The sequence below is a fragment of the Coffea eugenioides genome, chromosome 2 (genome assembly GCF_003713205.1).
Source record: "Coffea eugenioides isolate CCC68of chromosome 2, Ceug_1.0, whole genome shotgun sequence".
In the NCBI taxonomy this organism is placed as follows: Eukaryota; Viridiplantae; Streptophyta; class Magnoliopsida; order Gentianales; family Rubiaceae; genus Coffea; species Coffea eugenioides.
In genome coordinates, this window is record NC_040036.1 from 19,107,437 (window position 1) to 19,125,197 (window position 17,761).

General features: G+C 38.1%; 4 protein-coding genes across 5 annotated transcripts; 2 read left to right on the forward strand and 2 right to left on the reverse strand.

The window, feature by feature from the left end:
• Positions 1–390: 390 nt before the first annotated feature.
• LOC113761105 lies at positions 391–1,723 on the reverse strand. Its single transcript, XM_027303947.1, has 2 exons — positions 1,335–1,723; positions 391–836 (listed from the first exon to the last, which is right to left on the reverse strand). The coding sequence occupies exons 1-2, from the start codon at positions 1,621–1,623 to the stop codon at positions 682–684; spliced, it is 444 nt and encodes a 147-aa protein (XP_027159748.1). The 5' UTR covers positions 1,624–1,723; the 3' UTR covers positions 391–681.
• A 735-nt stretch (positions 1,724–2,458) lies between these two features.
• LOC113760402 (ELL-associated factor 2-like) lies at positions 2,459–6,569 on the forward strand. Of its 2 annotated transcripts, none has more exons than XM_027302960.1 (4): positions 2,459–2,800; positions 2,882–3,264; positions 4,217–4,259; positions 5,677–6,569. In XM_027302960.1, the coding sequence occupies exons 1-4, from the start codon at positions 2,680–2,682 to the stop codon at positions 6,126–6,128; spliced, it is 999 nt and encodes a 332-aa protein (XP_027158761.1). In that variant the 5' UTR covers positions 2,459–2,679; the 3' UTR covers positions 6,129–6,569. The 2 variants fall into 2 exon arrangements, with proteins under 2 accessions (XP_027158761.1, XP_027158762.1); XM_027302961.1 differs by having other exon boundaries at positions 5,683–6,569.
• Positions 6,570–6,699: 130 nt separating this feature from the next.
• LOC113760401 (ATP-dependent Clp protease proteolytic subunit 3, chloroplastic) lies at positions 6,700–10,564 on the reverse strand. Its single transcript, XM_027302959.1, is given in 6 exon segments — positions 6,700–7,166; positions 7,168–7,356; positions 7,464–7,559; positions 8,301–8,476; positions 9,607–9,721; positions 10,062–10,564. Coding segments are annotated over 6 exon segments (1,038 nt in total). The 5' UTR covers positions 10,422–10,564; the 3' UTR covers positions 6,700–7,064.
• Positions 10,565–11,378: 814 nt separating this feature from the next.
• Positions 11,379–14,826, forward strand: LOC113754145 (E3 ubiquitin-protein ligase SINA-like 10). Its single transcript, XM_027298500.1, has 2 exons — positions 11,379–11,882; positions 13,979–14,826. Exons 1-2 carry the CDS (start codon positions 11,442–11,444, stop codon positions 14,684–14,686), a joined length of 1,149 nt encoding a protein of 382 aa, XP_027154301.1. The 5' UTR covers positions 11,379–11,441; the 3' UTR covers positions 14,687–14,826.
• Positions 14,827–17,761: the final 2,935 nt, after the last annotated feature.

The following is a 17,761-nucleotide window of genomic DNA, read 5'->3' on the forward strand; positions in this document are numbered from 1 at the left end:
GCTGAACCAACTTTCAGAGTATGTATTTGATCAGTACCAACCTGATAACAACCAGCTTGATTGACTGCTGGTTCTCAGCAGCATGGTTAGAGACAATGAACTATGAATTCAAATATTAAATCTTTGGCTTCAAAATGAAATAAAAGATAACTCTCAATCCCTGCAGTTTAAGATACAATTAATCCTCATTGCTTATCCTGTTTGCTCAAATTCCTTGTTCCTTCTTTTTCTCCTACATCCCCTCAACAATGATTTCTTGGCAGGGGTGATATTCTATATGATGAAAAATTTATTTCGATCGGGGGTGGGTCAGTGTTGTGAGGTTTTGCAATGGAAGATATGATGCATGCCATGAATAAACATTTCAATCAATAAAGTTGCCTACAGCAGTTCTATTACAGCCTCATGGTGCTATGGTCTTCAAAGCTTAATCAATGAACTTCTGAGGTAAATATATTAATTTGTTTTCTATAACCAGCCAAGCATTATGTAATTTTCGTAAACAAAAACATTAGTAGACAAGACACCAGACAACGAAGGATGAATAGAACTCTTCTTCACTACGGTGAAAGGAAATAATTTGTATTTGTTATCTGTACACTGTCCCAGACCAAATAATCATCTAAAAGCTAACAATAGTTTGAGTTACTCCAAGATGCATACCATCAAAAGATCAAGGCTTTAATCATCATATGAAGCATGTGGTGCAGCAGTACAACCGGGGTCAAAGGGGTCTTCAGAACCACAGCAATGCCAGTATTGAAAGACCATCCCAGAGTCTGGGGTGTCCATAGTTCCCCCAGTATATACACTCTCAAACTTCCTCTTTGTTTCTCCTGCATAAAAGCAGTAATAAGACTGGTTCTATTCGGCAAATAGCCATTGATGAGGATCCAGCAAAGACACTCTGTTGAACGAATAAAACGAATATCATGACTAAGCAGAAGCAGAAAAAAAAAGAGCCTTTTTTGGGGGATTGTTCAGCTCAGCATATTAAACTTTGCTTTGGGGATATGTATCAGTAAACATAAGGTCAAGGCTCCCCAAGTATTGATATCAGACTGTGGAGAACCTAATGGCATTGCGTCATTGCAACACATTCTTCAACATCTTAGAAAACCGGATTGTCATTACTAGCATTAACCAAGTTGCTATCAACCTTATCAAACAAGATGACTCGTCACACAGAGAAAAGAGCAGCCTCAGCTAAGCAGAACACAACAATGGAGATTGTCACATTCCAACACCAGTGCATGTAAGTAAACTTTAAGAGGGGAAAAGTAAAAAAAAAAGAAGAATAATACTAAATTCGAAAATGAGTATGGAAAGCGTACCTCCGAAATGAGCAGTGTGAAAACGGCAAGCACGGGGGTGATTGAGTAAAGGGTCGAATTGGGTCTTGCAATTTTTGCAGGTTCTAAGTACATTCTGGGATTGCTTTTCTGAGCATTGGATAGAGTATTTTCCGGGCAATGGCTTCTCTGAAGTAAAATCTCGGTCTGACCTCAGGAAAACAAGAGTCTGATGGATATTTCTTTGGTTTCCACGAAAAAGAGAAAAGCATGTTGGTGCAATTCCTATTGATAAACTGTAACAGGATCCTCCTCCTATTCGGGTTCTCATTTCGTTTGCTCAATTTCGAAAGAAGAGCAGTGGACTGTTAGCTTTAAGGTAATTAGGGATCGAAGGAATTGGGACAGTCGACAGATTATTCTTTGACTCAGTTCACAAACATCCAAGAGGCCAACGCTTAACAATTTATGACCACTTGGGAAAAGTATCATTTATTTTATTTATTTATTTGAACTCAAGATTTTGCATAGGGATAAAAGACAGAATACTCGAATTGAGCTTATGTAAATTTTGGTTCATGAACTTACTAAATCAAATCTGAACAGAGGTTGACCCTTTTAATCTAGACTCATTATTTATAACTTTATGAATTAAGTAGCTTGAATTCGATTGAACTAATAATGAAACCAAATTCGACAATAACTTTAATGGCTTTAAAAGCATCTAGTCAAACAAAAAAAAATAAAATGGTGAAATCAACATTATGCCCTTTTAAAATTTTATCATGGTTATTATTAATGCATACAATTAGGCTGGCACAATTTTGATTTACTTTTAAGTTAGTATTAATCTAGCTCTCGAAAACAAATTGGTTAGCATGATTTAAGTGCTCCATTGAGCTCAAAAATTAAGTTTCACAAATTCAAGTGAAGCTCGAGTCAATTAAGTCAAAATTAACTCTAACAAATTTAGCTAGGCTCAATCGCATCAAAATCAAGTTTGACAAATTTAAGTGAAACTGGACTTAATTAGATCAATACTCGATTCGCTTTTGGATTTGCAGAAGTTTGGGCTTGATTAACCTCCTTAGCACCCACCCCACGGCTACAGATTTAACGACGTAGTCTTGTTAAAATAGAACCTAAAACGACAGATCATTTTGTTCTCGCCGGCGCATAGTCCGGAGACACCAAACCGAGCCTCCAACGCTTCATGGACCATGGACCCAGGAAGAAACCCACGGTCTATCACCATCTTCTTCTTCTCCCCAATCATACTTCAGTTCTCAAAAATTACAGAGCCCCCGAATTTTTGTTATGAGCCTCTCTATTAATCAACTTTTCATCATTAACGTATCATTTCTTTGATAAAAAAAAAAAGAAGAAGATGGCAAACATCAATAAAAACGAGCCCAGCACGGCCCCACTGCCCGATCGATGGTACAATTTAACCCTAGGCTCCTCATTCAAAGACCACCAGCCTTCTTCCAAGTTCTGCACTTTACGATGTAATCCCACCATTTAAATCTATATTTCTAATTAGCCACAAAAGGTATATCTGGGTTCTAATTTTTTTTTTCATGTGGCAGATGAATTTAAACCCGCATCAATTGATAAGAATCAACCGGGAACATTGCACAAGAACAAGGACAATAGAATTACGGTTGAATTTCAAAACAATCAAGCAGGGAAGCCCAAGGTCACGTTTGAGGGCAGCAGTGAGGATTACAAGGAGAACGACGCCGTTTTGTTCTTCGACGGTGAGTCTTTTCGGCTTGAGCGCCTCCACCGGGCGGTCAAGCGGCTGAGGCATGTAAGGCTGCCTGGCGAATCTGCGTCTGCTGCTGTGGCGGCGGCAGCGGCTGCTGGTAGTTCGTCGGCTTCAGGTGGACCAGCTGTTGAGGCTGGCTCGCCGCCTGTTGCAAAGGGGAATAAATTGCCTTTCAACAAAACCACAATTCCGGCTGTCCCGGTGAGTCTATTTATTTTGATAGGGGATACTGAGATTAGAATCAGACGAAAGATGATTTCTTTGAGCTCGACTTTTACTTTTCTTTGGATAGTATCGAAATTGAATTTTGATGAGGAGGCTAAATTGATTATTGTTTATTTCTTCTTTCTGGTAGTGGTAAGGACAGCTGAGTCTTGTTGTCCTATTTTTCTCTATTAGTTTTGCTATCTTCAATTTGTCCGGAAAAATAACTATTGAACTCAGCAGTGATCTTAGTTTACCGGGTGAATAATTTTGTTTTTTTTTATTGCACCTATCTTTTCTTTTGTTTATGAGCTCATCTGGAATTAGACATTGGGAATGAGAATAATAAGTCTTGAACTCTACTTGGGAGCAGATTTTTGCTTGTACTTGTCGCTTTGGGCGTTTGATTGAGTTGATTTTGTGGAGAATGTGTCAATATAAGGATGTTCTTCTTGCCATATAAAACTTTATTTATGGAATGAACCTTCTTGTCATTGCAACTGAATATCTCACTCTCTTTCTGATTGTCAACCAGTATGTGCCTTTTTGAAATACTTTCCTCTACATTTTGCACCGGAAACTATATGTGCGTGTCTCTAGTAAAAGTAAACATGTGCAGAATTTGAATAGGAGGATAAAAAAGCTTACTGACTGTGCTGATTGGAAATGCTTTTAAACACCGGTGAACTAATGCTAATACCGTATAATCACTCATGTCTTGGCAAGAGAGTATATCAATTTGCTTTGGTCTGCTTTCATCTTGCTACGAGAGTCACATGTGACCTCTGAATGGTTGCCTGTAATAAAGCTGATTCAACAATTTTTATGCAACACCTTCTCCATACACAAACTTTCTGGGATAGAAGGAGATGGTCAGTGGAATGTGCTCTTAGTTTTGCTCGAATACTGCTTCATAAAGCTAATGCTGTTGTTTCGCATGCTTGTACAGGTTGAGGTGGAAAGGATTGAAATTGGAGGGTTCAAAAGCTCAGGTATATGTTTTCATATTACACCCTTACTAGCTTTGATTCTGAGTAACCAAGGTGTTGAGCGTGAATCAGAATGAGTGCATGTAAAATTATCAGAGCAAGTTTAAAGTGCCTGTGTGAAACTCTAGTGAGTTTATAGTATGTGTTCGATGAAGAAGTGTCTAACTTGGGATATGGCCTAAGGATGGTGGAAAGGGATGTAACTTTTTTTGCTGTAATATGCTTGTCTATGATGTTGCTTTTCAGCATGTGAGAGGTTGTTGTATGTATTGAGAATTAGCTTCCCGACAGTTTAACTGCCTAGATCATATGTATCTAACAGATATTGTGTTCATTTACTAGTTCAGGTCCATTATCTCTATACACTGAGATCATTGATGAATCATTCTTAGGATTCAGAATGATCTTTCTCTTTGGCTTTTAAGATCTGCCAACTCACCATGTACATGTGGTCAAATTGTCCTGCAAATTTTGACGATGTTCCAGCAATAGAGAGATCTAGATCTTTTCTTTCTTATTGGCACCTTAATCGCAAGGTCTATATATTTTTTTAATGAAAGTTTTAGCAACCATGCATATACTGGAAATTTTGCTCCATAAGACTAAGGATGGGAAGAGGGTAAAAAGTGGAAAAAAATGGAAAGGGAGGGGAAGAGGAAAAGGCTAGTCAAAACAAAATCAATTTTGGAGTATATGAACTCATCTAATGAACTTGATCCCACCTTACAAAAGACCTGAGATAATTGTATTAAAACTGATATGCATCCTTTTCTTGTTGCATCGTCTTCATAAATGGGCTGAGCCAGTAAAAAGCCCTGGTTTTAGATAATAAAGGCTTCAAGTCACAAAGCACTTGAATAATTGTTGAACTATGTGAGAATGCTGCATATCGTATTGAAACTTAGGTTATACTACTTTTAGAGTGCTTTTGTCACCTTGTACCACTGGATCAGTAAAATTACCCCCTCCGATCCTTTTTTTTTCCCTTTTTGTCAATGCCCCCTCTGATGTTGAAGCAGATGGATGTTTGTTTTTATAGTAATGATCTAGCTGTTGAGCCAATCATTCGTGGTGCTTGTGAAGAACATGAGTTGAAAGATGTATATTGTTTTATTAGCAAATTTAGCTTTAATGGTTTTGCAGACCATGTTTGTTTGAGCCCCATGCTTCTACTAGAATCCTTGGTAGTTGCAGCATATTTTATGATCAATGCTAGTGAGTCATGTGATAAATCCATCTGTTAATCAGACCCTTGTATTTTTGTTTTAGCCACTTAAAATTTATTCATATTGATGGTAGAACATGCCAGGCTATGTTGTTTGTAGTGTGGTGTAAGTTATTTTCTTATTTTGAGTCTGTGCAATTTTTCTTTTTGGTTGTAATCTGCTTATGTTGTAGTCACTAATTAATTTCTCCCTAGGTGCAGATGCAAAACCCAGGAATGAGAAAGTTGATGACCATCCTCCTGTTCAAGAAAATGAATCAAATGCATCACCTGACAAGATGGATGATCTGGTGGAACAATTGGATATATTGAATGACGATGATGATGATGTAGCAAATGGAGGAAATAATGACGTGAAAGAGTATCATACAGGAATCGATATTAATATACCGCATCAAAATGATACAGATGATGAGATAGCTGATGTGGATGCTAGTGATGATGAAGCTGATAAGGGACGTAATGCTGCAGAAGCCCTTCGAGCACAGGTGAATGCAGAGGAAAGGGAGGAGCAAACTTCAAGCTCTAGCGGTAGTAGTGGGAGCGAGAGCAGTAGAAGCGGAAGTGGGAGTGGAAGTGGCAGTGGGAGTGGGAGCAGCAGTAGTGATAGTGACAGCAGTGACGATGACTCAGTTAATTCTATTTGATGATTGAAAGTTGGCTATTGATAATGAACGCTAGTCGCTGCAAACGTAGGAACCACTGCAGACATTAGCAAGGTTGCTTGTTGGGTAGGTGTTCTGTAAAACTGTATGACGGGTACTATGCTGAATGGCATCTTCAGAGTTTCGAGAGGAGGCATCTTAACCACTAGGATTTGGGGTGGTAAAATTTTGTCTCATAGTTTTAATTTCGTTAATTATTTTCGGAGTGTTGAGCTTGATCCAAATTATGTGCTGTCGGACGAGTTACGCTCGGTGCTCTGTCAAAAGCAGTGGAGGAGAATGTGATTATTATATGTAATCCCAATGGTTTTAGAATTCAATGGGGTGTATGGATGGGACTTTATATTTGTGCCTTTGGTTCATGTATAGCTACAATCAATTAAGCTCCACAAAAGATGGATACATCCCCAGTCTTACGAGTCATGTTCATTTTTCAGCGTAAGCATCATATATCCATACATATATGGGGTCTCGTAGCATTGCCCTACCCAATGTGTTCAACAAATTTGCCCTACCCTGCACACACACACACACACACACACAAAAGAGAAGATGCGTTCGGACAAATTCATCACTGCCCTACCCCGGCCATCTTGGTGCACCCAGAAAATGTTATTACATCTCCAGTTATGAATGAAACGGGCAGAATTTGAAATTGTACAAGACAAGAAGAATCAAAACCAAAATTCTACTTATAAAGCCCTTAAAAGCAGAATCTTGATTTGGATGAGCAACTTTAAATCTTATATGGTGTCTTCCATAACACATCTGGAAATAAGATAGTTACAGTTGTAGCCTCCTGAGTAAGATTTGCAATTTGTACAACTTCTATTTCCCAAAGTGCAAATTCGTACGCAGGCATCCATCAATGGCCAAAACTCCGTACTTCGGAGTATACACGAGATGCACCGGCATGCCTCATGACTGAGTTGGCGCTTCTTCTCTCTGTTCTGTGCCTCGGCCCTCCTCATTTTCACCACCAACATATCCATTCTGGAAAATTTTCTCTTCTGAGGGCAAAATTCTTCCTGGCTTTCCTACTACCTTCAATTTTCCATAAATCCCACACCCGGGTTTTGGGTGGAGGTGTGGCATCGATAATCGGTGCAACTAATCCTGGCTTGCCATCATCAATCACTGCATCAACTAAACCATACTCCTTTGCCTCCCAAGGATTCATGAAGTAATCCCGATCAGTATCCACTTCAATCTGGAAGAAACATTTACAATAAAATAATTCATTAATTCTAGTAGCTTTATTAGAGCCTATTTCTAGGTAGCGAATGAATCAATGCAACATTATGTTGGATATCCAACCTGCTCTTCAGGCTTTCCACTGACTCTTGATAGTATTTTGTTCAATTTGATTTTGTGGTACGCCATTTCTCGTATCCTTATGCTCATCTCTGTTGCCTGAATAAATATCATGTGTACATGACCAATCAGTGACAATAATGTAGTTGGTCTTAATTCCTTTCGTGCTAGCAAGCCATAATTTTCAATGACATGACTACAATGTTACTTTCAAAAGTGAAATATTCAATAAATGCCATGAAGAAACCCTCCTGACCATTTCCCCAATATGCTAAATAGTCAACTGCTATCAATTCTAAAACTTATATTCCCCACCCTTAGCCAACCCACGCAACTCCCCACAGTTTCATCCTCCTGCATATCAAATGAAAATCACAATCTTCATGCATAATAAAGTGTAATCCTGCGGATCTTTTCTTTTACCCTATAAAATAGCACACTTTAGTGGTAAAGAAGCGCAAATGATTAAATAAGTAGATGCTGTGGGGGAACATCAAGCCAATAAATACAGATCATACTGAAGTATTATGGATTAAGGCTTTAATTGATTTCTACTAGCAATTTGTGAGACACAAGTAGGAAAATACAAAGTCACATAGAAGTGAATGAGAAATAAGCAGTATATATCATGAAAAGAAGGAAAAAGAACAAGAGTTTATGAATCCTGTTAGGCTATTAAAAATGAACGAATGTGTTTGACGTTCTATTCACTCATATATCCCGACTTTCAACAAAAGTTTACTGTATGTACAAGAGTAAGCTTCATATTGTGGATATATATTAGGGATGGAGACATTGAAAAGACATTACTAGCAACAGCAACAAGTTGAGAGCACTTACTTTGCCTCCTGCAGTTCCAAGAGGCTGGTGGATCATCACCCTTGCATTTGGCATGCAGAATCTCTTCCCTTTACTACCACATGCAAGGAGAAATGCACCCATGGAAGCAGCAAGCCCCATGCAGATTGTAGAAACATCAGCCTTGCACAATTTCATAGCATCATATATTCCCATACCTACATACAATGGTTATCACTGTCACAAGAACTAGCCCTGTTTATAGAGAAGATAAGAGAAAATCCATTCACTGAAAGGTATGCGTTTTGCTTAGAATCTACACAATTGCCAGCCACATTAGACCACATGTAATCTCATAGTGCACGTTACTTTGGATCGACCTCCAAGAGGAGATGATTACTCAGCAATTTTTACAGGGAGGTGGGCAAAATTTAAATTCATTTTCTAGCATTCATGTGGACCATATATAACTTATAAGAACACATTACACTTCTGATATTTAGAAAATTATGGAGCCAACTGTTTACCACATGCCAGATGATTCGTGCGACTCTAAATGCAGGCATCTTTCTTTATCCTAGGAATATATATTCAGTAAGATGTTCCTCTATGACCCAGGCCCTGTATGCTTATTTGTCAAACAACTGAACCACAATGATCATCAAGAAAGTTATTGCGGTGATGTACAACAGAAGCAGTAATATTGAAGATTCAAAAACATTTGAAAGGAAAAGATTCAAATTTCAAGTGTATGACCAGAGAATATATGCACCAATACAATAACTGCTAGCATTTTAGAGTATTGAGCAGAAACTCAATAGTTCTGCTAAGTTAAATTCATAAACTTCTGATCGAATGAGAAGAAAACAGCTTCCAAACTACCTATATCCAGGCAAATTATACCTGAATGTATTTACCAAAGAAACGAATCCTGTGCTTTGTAGCTTAAATTGAAAACAAGGGTAAAGATGGTACCATAGCGTCAGTTGCAACAACATACAATAACAGCAACAGTAATGCACTTTGCAGATGGTGGTTCAGATGTTATTGCTACAGAAGAAGTTTCTATACATGAAAATTTTGCTAATTTTCTGAAATCAATTCTCCTGTAAGAAAAGGAAACCAGTTGATTCCAAGATTGAGAACTGTTGTTCCATAGAGTGTCCATTATAGTTTCCTATCCACATTTATTAAGTTGCTTTAGATTGTTATAAAAATAGGCTTATTATCGAGCACAGTCTGATCAATATACACATTACCATCTATTATATATGGATGCTAAAGACAGTTGTGCAACACAAGAGTACAAATGTAAACGGTTGGGAATAAAGAATAAGCATAGACCTACCAGCAGTAACAGAGCCCCCAGGCGAATTGATGAACAATTTAATGTCCTTTTTATTGTCTTCAGCATCAAGAAACAATAGCTGGCTAACGACAAAATCTGCAGTAGCATCGTCAATCTGGAAATGGAAAAAAATTAGGACTAAAACTAATCAAACTCCAGTATGAACTATATCCTCACGCCCCAAAGGACCATGTACTCAAACTGTACTTCAAGTCAAGCAACATTATTTGATTATAAACCAAATCTCTTACTTCTCGACCCAAAATAATGCCATGAAAGTTTTAAAAATTCAATCTTTGGCAAGAACTTAGGAACAATTGCAACTTAAGCTCACATAAATGCAAATTAGTCCATGAATCCCAAAAAACGATAAAAACACCGAAAGTTGTTGATACCCGACCCCATGTCGAAAGGCCAAATGCTGACAAAAAAGAAATTGAGTCAAAGACTGAAACCTGAGAACCCAAGAAAACAATCCTCTGGCGAAGAAGCATATTGGTGGTATCGAGTTCTTCAAATCTGGGCAGCAAAGAAGGTGCAGCAGAGTAATTGGAGATATCCCAGTTGCTGGATAAATTATTTCCGGAGCTAGCAGCAGAAAAGGCCTGCTTTGATGCTCTAACAGAAAACCCATTTCTTATTCTTCTACTACTTATGCTCTTGGAACTAATATTCTGCTTTATTGTGCTTACAGTTGTCGATGGAGAAGGGACTAATTGATGGAATTGTTTTGAAAAAGAATTGTTTGGATGGGGGAAAGTTGTTGGCATTGAATGTGCCGGGGCTGTTGTGAAGCCAAGACAACCCCTTTCCATCCTTTCACAATACCCTTGCTTGGCCTGCTGCTTTTGTTCTCAAAACTCAAAACCAAAGATGATTGGGGAGGTAATTTTAGCCGAGGTCCTCAGGTTCAGCTCCAACACGATATCGTTTCTCTCGCTTGAGCAGATTAACAAAAGTTGTCCCTGGCATTATGTAAAATTATGTATGAGTTACCTCCATTTTCAATTAAACACAACAAACCCTAAAGTAGACAGTGCCATGCTTGTGAGAAAAAAAAATTCTCCTGCTTAGACAGCCTATGATTTATAGTAACGTTGATTTTTATTTCTTCTGTAGATTTTTATATAAGATTTGACAAGTTCTAATACACAATTATATACCTATAAAAAATAATAAGAATTAAACTCCTAATTATAATAGTGGAACGAATCATATTGGCCTTCATATCATATGTCTATCCACACACTAAATTTATGGTTACCATTTAATTATCTTAAAGCGAGAGACGAGTCATATGAAAATACAAAAGATATGATGCATAATACATAATTTAATATAATAATTATATAAATTCATCATAGCACTTGGTCCTAAAGCAACATGTACTTGTTTGCATGTCTATAATTTAATATGACGGGAATTTTTCTGTTTGAATAAATTATATATCTGAATTTTGTATGATTTCTATTGTTTAAGTATTATATTTCATTTATAAGGTAACGAGATATAAATTAGGGGTTAAACATAAATAAATATAAAGTTGATATCAAATTGGCTTGACATAAGCCTATTTTCACTTGAGATGTAAACTTGTAATAACCAGATAAATTACAAGTTGGCTAAATCAACCTCGAATTTTGAAATGTTTTTGGGCACAAATGGGTACTTGTGTGCTGGATGCTTGACTATGTAAAAAATGAAGTGTCAAGGGACCAAAATCGAAATTCCCTCAAAAAGCCAATGAAAAAACAGAACGATAATTTCAATTTCACGCTCATCCCCTCAACCAGTGACCGGCGAGACAGAAGATTGGTAAGGTTAAAGAAGGGAAGATGGCGAGATTCTCTCTGGGAGATGAAGCGGATGAACGAGAAAGGTCCGATCCCAGCAGCAGCAGCTCCAGACCCACCCCTAAGAGGCAAAAACTCACAGTCTCGCCGCAACCCCAACCATCCCAGCCAGCGGTGGATGCACCTATACAAACAAATGATTTAGTTCAAGTAGTGGAAGGGGACGCAGAGGAAGAGGAAGAAGAAGAGTCTGAATATGAAATTGAAGCCGAGGAAGAAGGGTCTGAGTACGAAGACCAAGAAGAAGAAGACGATGACGAAGACGACGACGATGATCAGGAGGAAGACGACCGGATTCTGCAGCCGCAGCCTGAGGTAAACGAGGACGGCAATAGAGATGGGCCCATTTCCGTTACCCTTACTGACCCGGATGTATTGGATTGCCCTATCTGCATTGAGCCCCTCAGCATCCCTGTTTTTCAGGTAATTTTCCATTTTTTCCCTAATTCAAAAATTGAATTACTTCGAATTATCAGGCATGCTTAGTATCGTTGTTGCTGATGCATTTTGATCAAAGCCCAATTAGGGCTAGCTAAGATAATGGATCAACTTTGAGGTACCAGTAGTTGCGAAAGTGTGCTGCTGTTGATGTATTACAATTTAAATGTATTTGAAGTTGACATTACGAGTGGATAGGAGAACTTTAACTCTTGGCGTACTTAGTGGTTGGAGTTGGAATAGCAATTTCGAGCTGAATGTGTTCTTTGTGTCACTTCTGTTCTATTGGTCCTTGGGCTTTGTATAGAATTGTAGGCTCTGTATGTTATCTGGAGGGTGGTTTCGGGCCGAACTCATTGGAATGGTGTTGATTGAATGCCATGGGTAACGACTACAATTGTAATAAAGTTTTTAGTTTGGACCAAAAAAAATCATAACTTGTATATGAGTATATCCTCTCCTTGTTTCTTTGTGGATCTAGTTTTGCATAGAGAGGCTGTTGCTTGCAGAAAACTCAGGAAGAAACAAAAGAAACTCAAAATCCCACTTCCACTCTTTTACTAGGTTCTGTATCAAGTTTGCTTCCTGGATGTATGTATTATGGACACTGAATATGCAAGAATTCTTTGATGATTTTTCTACTTGGCCAGGATAGTGGCCAATGATCTTCTGAGTTTCCCTATTTGCCATAACAATTGAATGCATAAAAGGTCATGTACTTTGTTTCATGTTCAAATTCTTGTGGACTTTGAGTTTCTTACCTTGACAGCATTCGAAATGGAATTAAATTTGTGGGTGGCAGTGGATATTATCTGTTGGTGATCTTGAGGTGTTTTGATTCTGTTGCTTTAGTTATGTCCCTGGTGCAATGGTCACCGTAATATTGTCTACAGTGTTTAATTTAGATGTTTTTGGCGATTGTGATGCTAGCTGGTAGCACTATGTTAGTCATGGTAAAAATTGGTTGAAGTGCTTCAATTATTATGGCCAGTTGGACAGAATTGTCGCATCTGCTTATGATTAAGTCCCAATCGGGTGGGATTGCTGTTTATAATGTTTAGTGGCTGTTGCAGTGGAGGTCTATGTGGGGGCAAAGATGATATTGGTGGTCAAAATGTTGACTTACGTGCTTTAGGTAGTTTTGTTGTTTGTTGATTTAGTTTATCAACTCGATTTTCACAAACACAGCATTAGTTATATTTTGTCGTATTGTGGACAAGGAGTGTGGATGAGAATTCAATCATTTGTCTGTATTTATTACTTTAGATTGTAAAAGGAGTGTGGACGTGGTCTCTAGATTGTGGGTTTATGTTCTTAGGTTCCCTAGATCTTCTTCCTAATTTGTATTCCCTTCCCAAGTGGATGAATTGCAACTGCTATATTGCTTTGTCAATGACTACATCTTGTGCGCCAGCCTGCAAGGAAATATTTCAGCTTCATGTGATTGGTTTAGCTTCTGTCTGTTTGCATCATTATTTGAATTTTCTGTATGATTTACTAAAAATACGTCAAAAACCTTTTGCCAGCTAGCTGATAAAATTCATTTCTCCCGATTCCTCTTGAGAAAAGCATTTACAAATGCATTGATTGGGATTGTTTTGACATTTGTAGTGACTAGTAGAACTTCATTATGGATCTTTTGGGTAATAATTTTTGTTCTCGTGGACTCGTAATGCCTGCAAATTATCTTTCAATTAAAAATGTTTGCATGCGTCAAGTCTCATTCTTAAGCTGCAATATGGGATGCATTCTTTTTTCATATAGTAAGATAACATCTAAGGTTGTCAGTATGGTTAATTGTTGTTGTGTATTTACCCAAGGTCCTTCGAGAAACTTCTACTCACATTTTGTATTACAAACAAAAAGAATTATGCAGAAAGTAGTCTTACTACCTGGCTGAAGCTGAGATTTAATCTCTGTGTAATTGTGTAATGATTATGCATCTCACTCGTCATTCTTGTCATGTCCTGCAGCCCCATTTTTTATATATATAGTCTACATATATGCAAATTATTAAATTGTTAGCAGGCATGTACAAGGACAAGGACTAATGCGTTTTATTTTTCTGGACTACAATTCAGTGCGAGAATGGGCATATAGCATGCAGCTCTTGCTGCTTAAAGATTCGTAACAAGTGTCCATCCTGCTCTTGGCCAATCGGGTACAACCGATGCCGAGCCATTGAGAAAGTGCTTGAATCGGTGAAAGTGTCATGCAGAAACATTAAGTATGGGTGCACGCAGATGGTGAGATACTGTAATAAGCATGAACATGAGAATACATGCATTCTTGCACCTTGTTCATGTCCTCTTCTTGACTGCAACTTTGTTGGCTCTGCCTGGCAATTATATTCACATTTTAAGCTAAGACATCCAGCTTCTGGCAACACTTTCCTTTTGGCCAAGCCCTTCTCTATTTCTTTGGAGAAAAGCCAAAGGTCTATAATTCTTCGAGAGGGTGATGGAAATATTATCTTTATCCTGAATCACTTCAACGAACGACATGGAAGTGCAATAAATATTGTTCGTATTGCACCGTTAGAATCAGGTACTCGGTTTTCTTATGATCTTACTGTAAGAGACGGGGATACATCTATTAGACTGCAATCTTCCGTAGAAAGCATCCGAAAGTGGGTTGATTGCGCTCCTGCAAAGAAGTTTCTTCTGGTTCCATGCTATTATACCAGGAATTGTGGACAGCTTGAGTTGGACGTATGCATACGGGCCGAACAATCTTGTTCTCGCTCAAGTGGTAATAACATGAAGTTCTTGTTTACCAGGGCTGATTGACTTCACTTTGTTAAAACTTTCTAGTTTAGGAAAAGAAAAGAAAAGAAAAGAAATTCCATTGTGATGCTGTACTATATTATTAACGTTATGTGTAGTTTTTGTGCATTGGAATGGTAGGGAGGCTGTTTATCCTTTTCATATTTTTTTTATGGGCATTTCCATTCATTTTCATCGTTGACCTATCCTCCAAACGGTTGGATAATATTTCATCGTTGAACTATTCATATTTTCATCGTTGAATAATAGTTTACTCTCTGCAAGAAAAAGCAAAATATAGCTTTGGACCATCAACCCGGTAATTCTGCAGCCCGGGCGGTAAATAAATGAGCCAATATACTCGGCAATATGGAAATTACACCTTCCCTTTATTTTATTTGTGACCTTCTAGGTGGTTTCCGCTGTTACTGTCCCAGGATGAGATGCTCTGCATGGGAGCTTCAAAATTTGGATGATCGACTTTTTATAGACAGGATGGCGCAAGCAAGCCAATTTTGCATTGCACCCACATCTAACAATGCTGCTGGTGTATAACATTCTTATATATGCCGGAGACTAACCCGCAACAATTTAGCCATCCAATCCATAAAACTCGATTAAGGAGAATAAAATATCCAACTGCGCCTAAGGCTTTTAAAAGTTGATCTACTTGTCACCCAGCAGAGAGAAGGGGGGATAAAAAAAAGGGATAATTTCAGAAACCTCCCCTGAGGTTTTTGTCAGTTGCACTTGCCTCCCCTCAACTTCTAAAAATATCACCTACCTTCCTTGGCTGGGAACTGGGACCCATTGCTGACATAAGTTGCTGCATAATGACTCTTATACCCTTAATATTTGCACTGAATAACATACGTAATTTAGATAAAATATTTTTAGGACTAAAATAAAAGAAGAAAACCAGAGTCTTGAACGAGAAGAGAGGAATTGGCGCCAAAGCAATACTTCCAATCGCGCCATAATCTGACAATTATGTAGTCTTGTCATATATCTCCTTTATATTACTCACATCTTTACTATTGTGTTGAGAGTTGAGAGAAAGAAAGATTTCTGGAAGGAAGGTTTGAGGCATAAAGTTGTGAGACAATCAATTTTTCCTTGAATCACTGCTAATCTTCACAGCAACAGAGGTTAGAAATTTCGATTACTATGCTTTTACAAGGCATTTTGCATAAACTATTTTTATGATCATACTTAGTTCATGTTGTTTAGGTTAGTTTACCATGAAAACTTTGAGTTTTAGATTTTGATGATGATAACGTTATGCTTGTTTAGATTTAGTTATGCATGAAAGTTTTGAGTTTTTGGTTGTGATGATGAAAATATAATGTTTGTTATGTCAATAAATATCATCTACATCAAATAAGTTATTCTTTAACAAATAAACTACAGAGCAACTGATTTGTGCAGATCATGACAGATTTTCTCTAGTCGGTAGTAAAAGCAAAATAATGTTGTGACATTATAGAACTAATGAATGGAGTTTTGTAGTTTTCATGTGAATAAGTGGCTCTTTTAAGTGATATAAGTAGTTTTGCAGCAATAAAGTGACAAGGATGAAACTACTATAGCTTGGAAGAGGCATGTTGTTCTACTCTACGTATAGTAGTTACATGATTTCTAAGATTGCTAAGCTTATGTGTTGCTTCGATAATGCTTATCAGGTGATATTTCTTTGTGTATTTCATGTATGTTCAGATGCTCTTCATGTGTGTCATGTTTGTTCAAGTTACCAAGTGTAGTACTAGGTGTACACCAGTTTAAGAATGAAGCCTTATTAAGTAATTCATTTGATATTGACAAAATCTGAGTTTTTGAGAATGATCTTTCTAAAATCTCTCATTTACTGAAATCTCTTATTAAGTGTGTTCATGCTGTATTAGTCTTTGATTACCAATATCTTAATGTTGAAATTACAGGATGGAACTCTTGCTGCTCATGATATTGTTGTAGTCCACTACATGGGGAAGAAAACTAGAATTCCCAATGTAGATCCTCAAAGATATTCTTACATGCAACCATTGAATGATGTTGCTGAGCAGGCATTGAGTGACATGCCTGAGAATGTGAATCTATTGCTGCACATGAGATATGGAATTCCAAAAGCTATAGGTAGCATGGATATCATTGATGATCAATCTGTGAAGGAAATGTTCAAAGTTCATAAGAGTGAACTTGTAATCAATTTGTTTGTCCTTGACATGGATATTATACCTAATGAGGTTGGTAACAATTTAAATGATCAATCTTTCCAAGAGAACTTGGGAATTAATAATAATGCTGGAACACAGATTGAGTACTTTCAAAATTCTGGGGATGATGATGAGTATTATCATTCTAGTTCTGATGAGTCATGGAAACATCATTTGGGCAGTTGAGGGTGCTCACCTCGGCCATCATAGGAATGCCGAGGTGATCTCACCTCCTTCCTCAAACGAGCACGGTCTCGTGCTGAATATGGCCCCTGGTCTACTGTCTAGATAACCTCTGCACCTCAGACTTCCACCTCGGCTGCACGCTGATGATGTCAAGCCACCTGACATCATCCGGGACCAGTGCTTTATCTGAAAAGCACTGATGCTCTTAATGGCTACTGGGAAAGGTTCCCCGTCATCCTGCCCAGGCGGCTACAGTGTCAGAGTCAGACCTCCTGACAAGGAACAGAGCCGTAATGACAGGGTGTGGGTCCTACCGGCATGAGACCTCCGTCCTACCATCCACTCCCACTCTATAAGTATCCCTCACATACTCTCAACAAGTAAGCATACTGTTCATTCACACCTACAATTGCTTTTCTCTCGTTCTCATACTAACTTGATCGTCGGAGTGATCCCAGGGGAGAAGCCCCGCCATCCACTTCGGACAAGTAAAGTCACCTCACCTCATTTGAGAGAGGACTGAATCAGGTCAGTCTAGTTACCCACCAAAAATCACCTCTTCAGCAGTGATAAGAAGATGGCTCAGATGATGATCGAGTGTCCCTTGCATCCAGTGACAGCAGTGACTTAAACTTTTCTGATTTTGAGGAAAATGAAGATGATGATATTGTTCCAGATTCTGATTCTGAATCTGAGAAAATTC

What these genes read in the sequence shown, in the direction of transcription:
- LOC113760402 (XM_027302960.1), top strand. Translation starts at nt 2,680, where the DNA reads ATGGCAAACATCAATAAAAACGAGCCCAGCACGGCCCCACTGCCCGAT. An exon ending in CAAGTTCTGCACTTTACGAT is followed by an intron (nt 2,801 to 2,881) that starts GTAATCCCACCA and finishes TTCATGTGGCAG; the next exon opens with ATGAATTTAAACCCGCATCA. An exon ending in CCACAATTCCGGCTGTCCCG is followed by an intron (nt 3,265 to 4,216) that starts GTGAGTCTATTT and finishes ATGCTTGTACAG; the next exon opens with GTTGAGGTGGAAAGGATTGA.
- LOC113754145 (XM_027298500.1), top strand. Translation starts at nt 11,442, where the DNA reads ATGGCGAGATTCTCTCTGGGAGATGAAGCGGATGAACGAGAAAGGTCC. An exon ending in TCAGCATCCCTGTTTTTCAG is followed by an intron (nt 11,883 to 13,978) that starts GTAATTTTCCAT and finishes ACTACAATTCAG; the next exon opens with TGCGAGAATGGGCATATAGC.
- LOC113761105 (XM_027303947.1), bottom strand. Translation starts at nt 1,623, where the DNA reads ATGAGAACCCGAATAGGAGGAGGATCCTGTTACAGTTTATCAATAGGA. An exon ending in TCACACTGCTCATTTCGGAG is followed by an intron (nt 837 to 1,334) that starts GTACGCTTTCCA and finishes GCTTTTATGCAG; the next exon opens with GAGAAACAAAGAGGAAGTTT.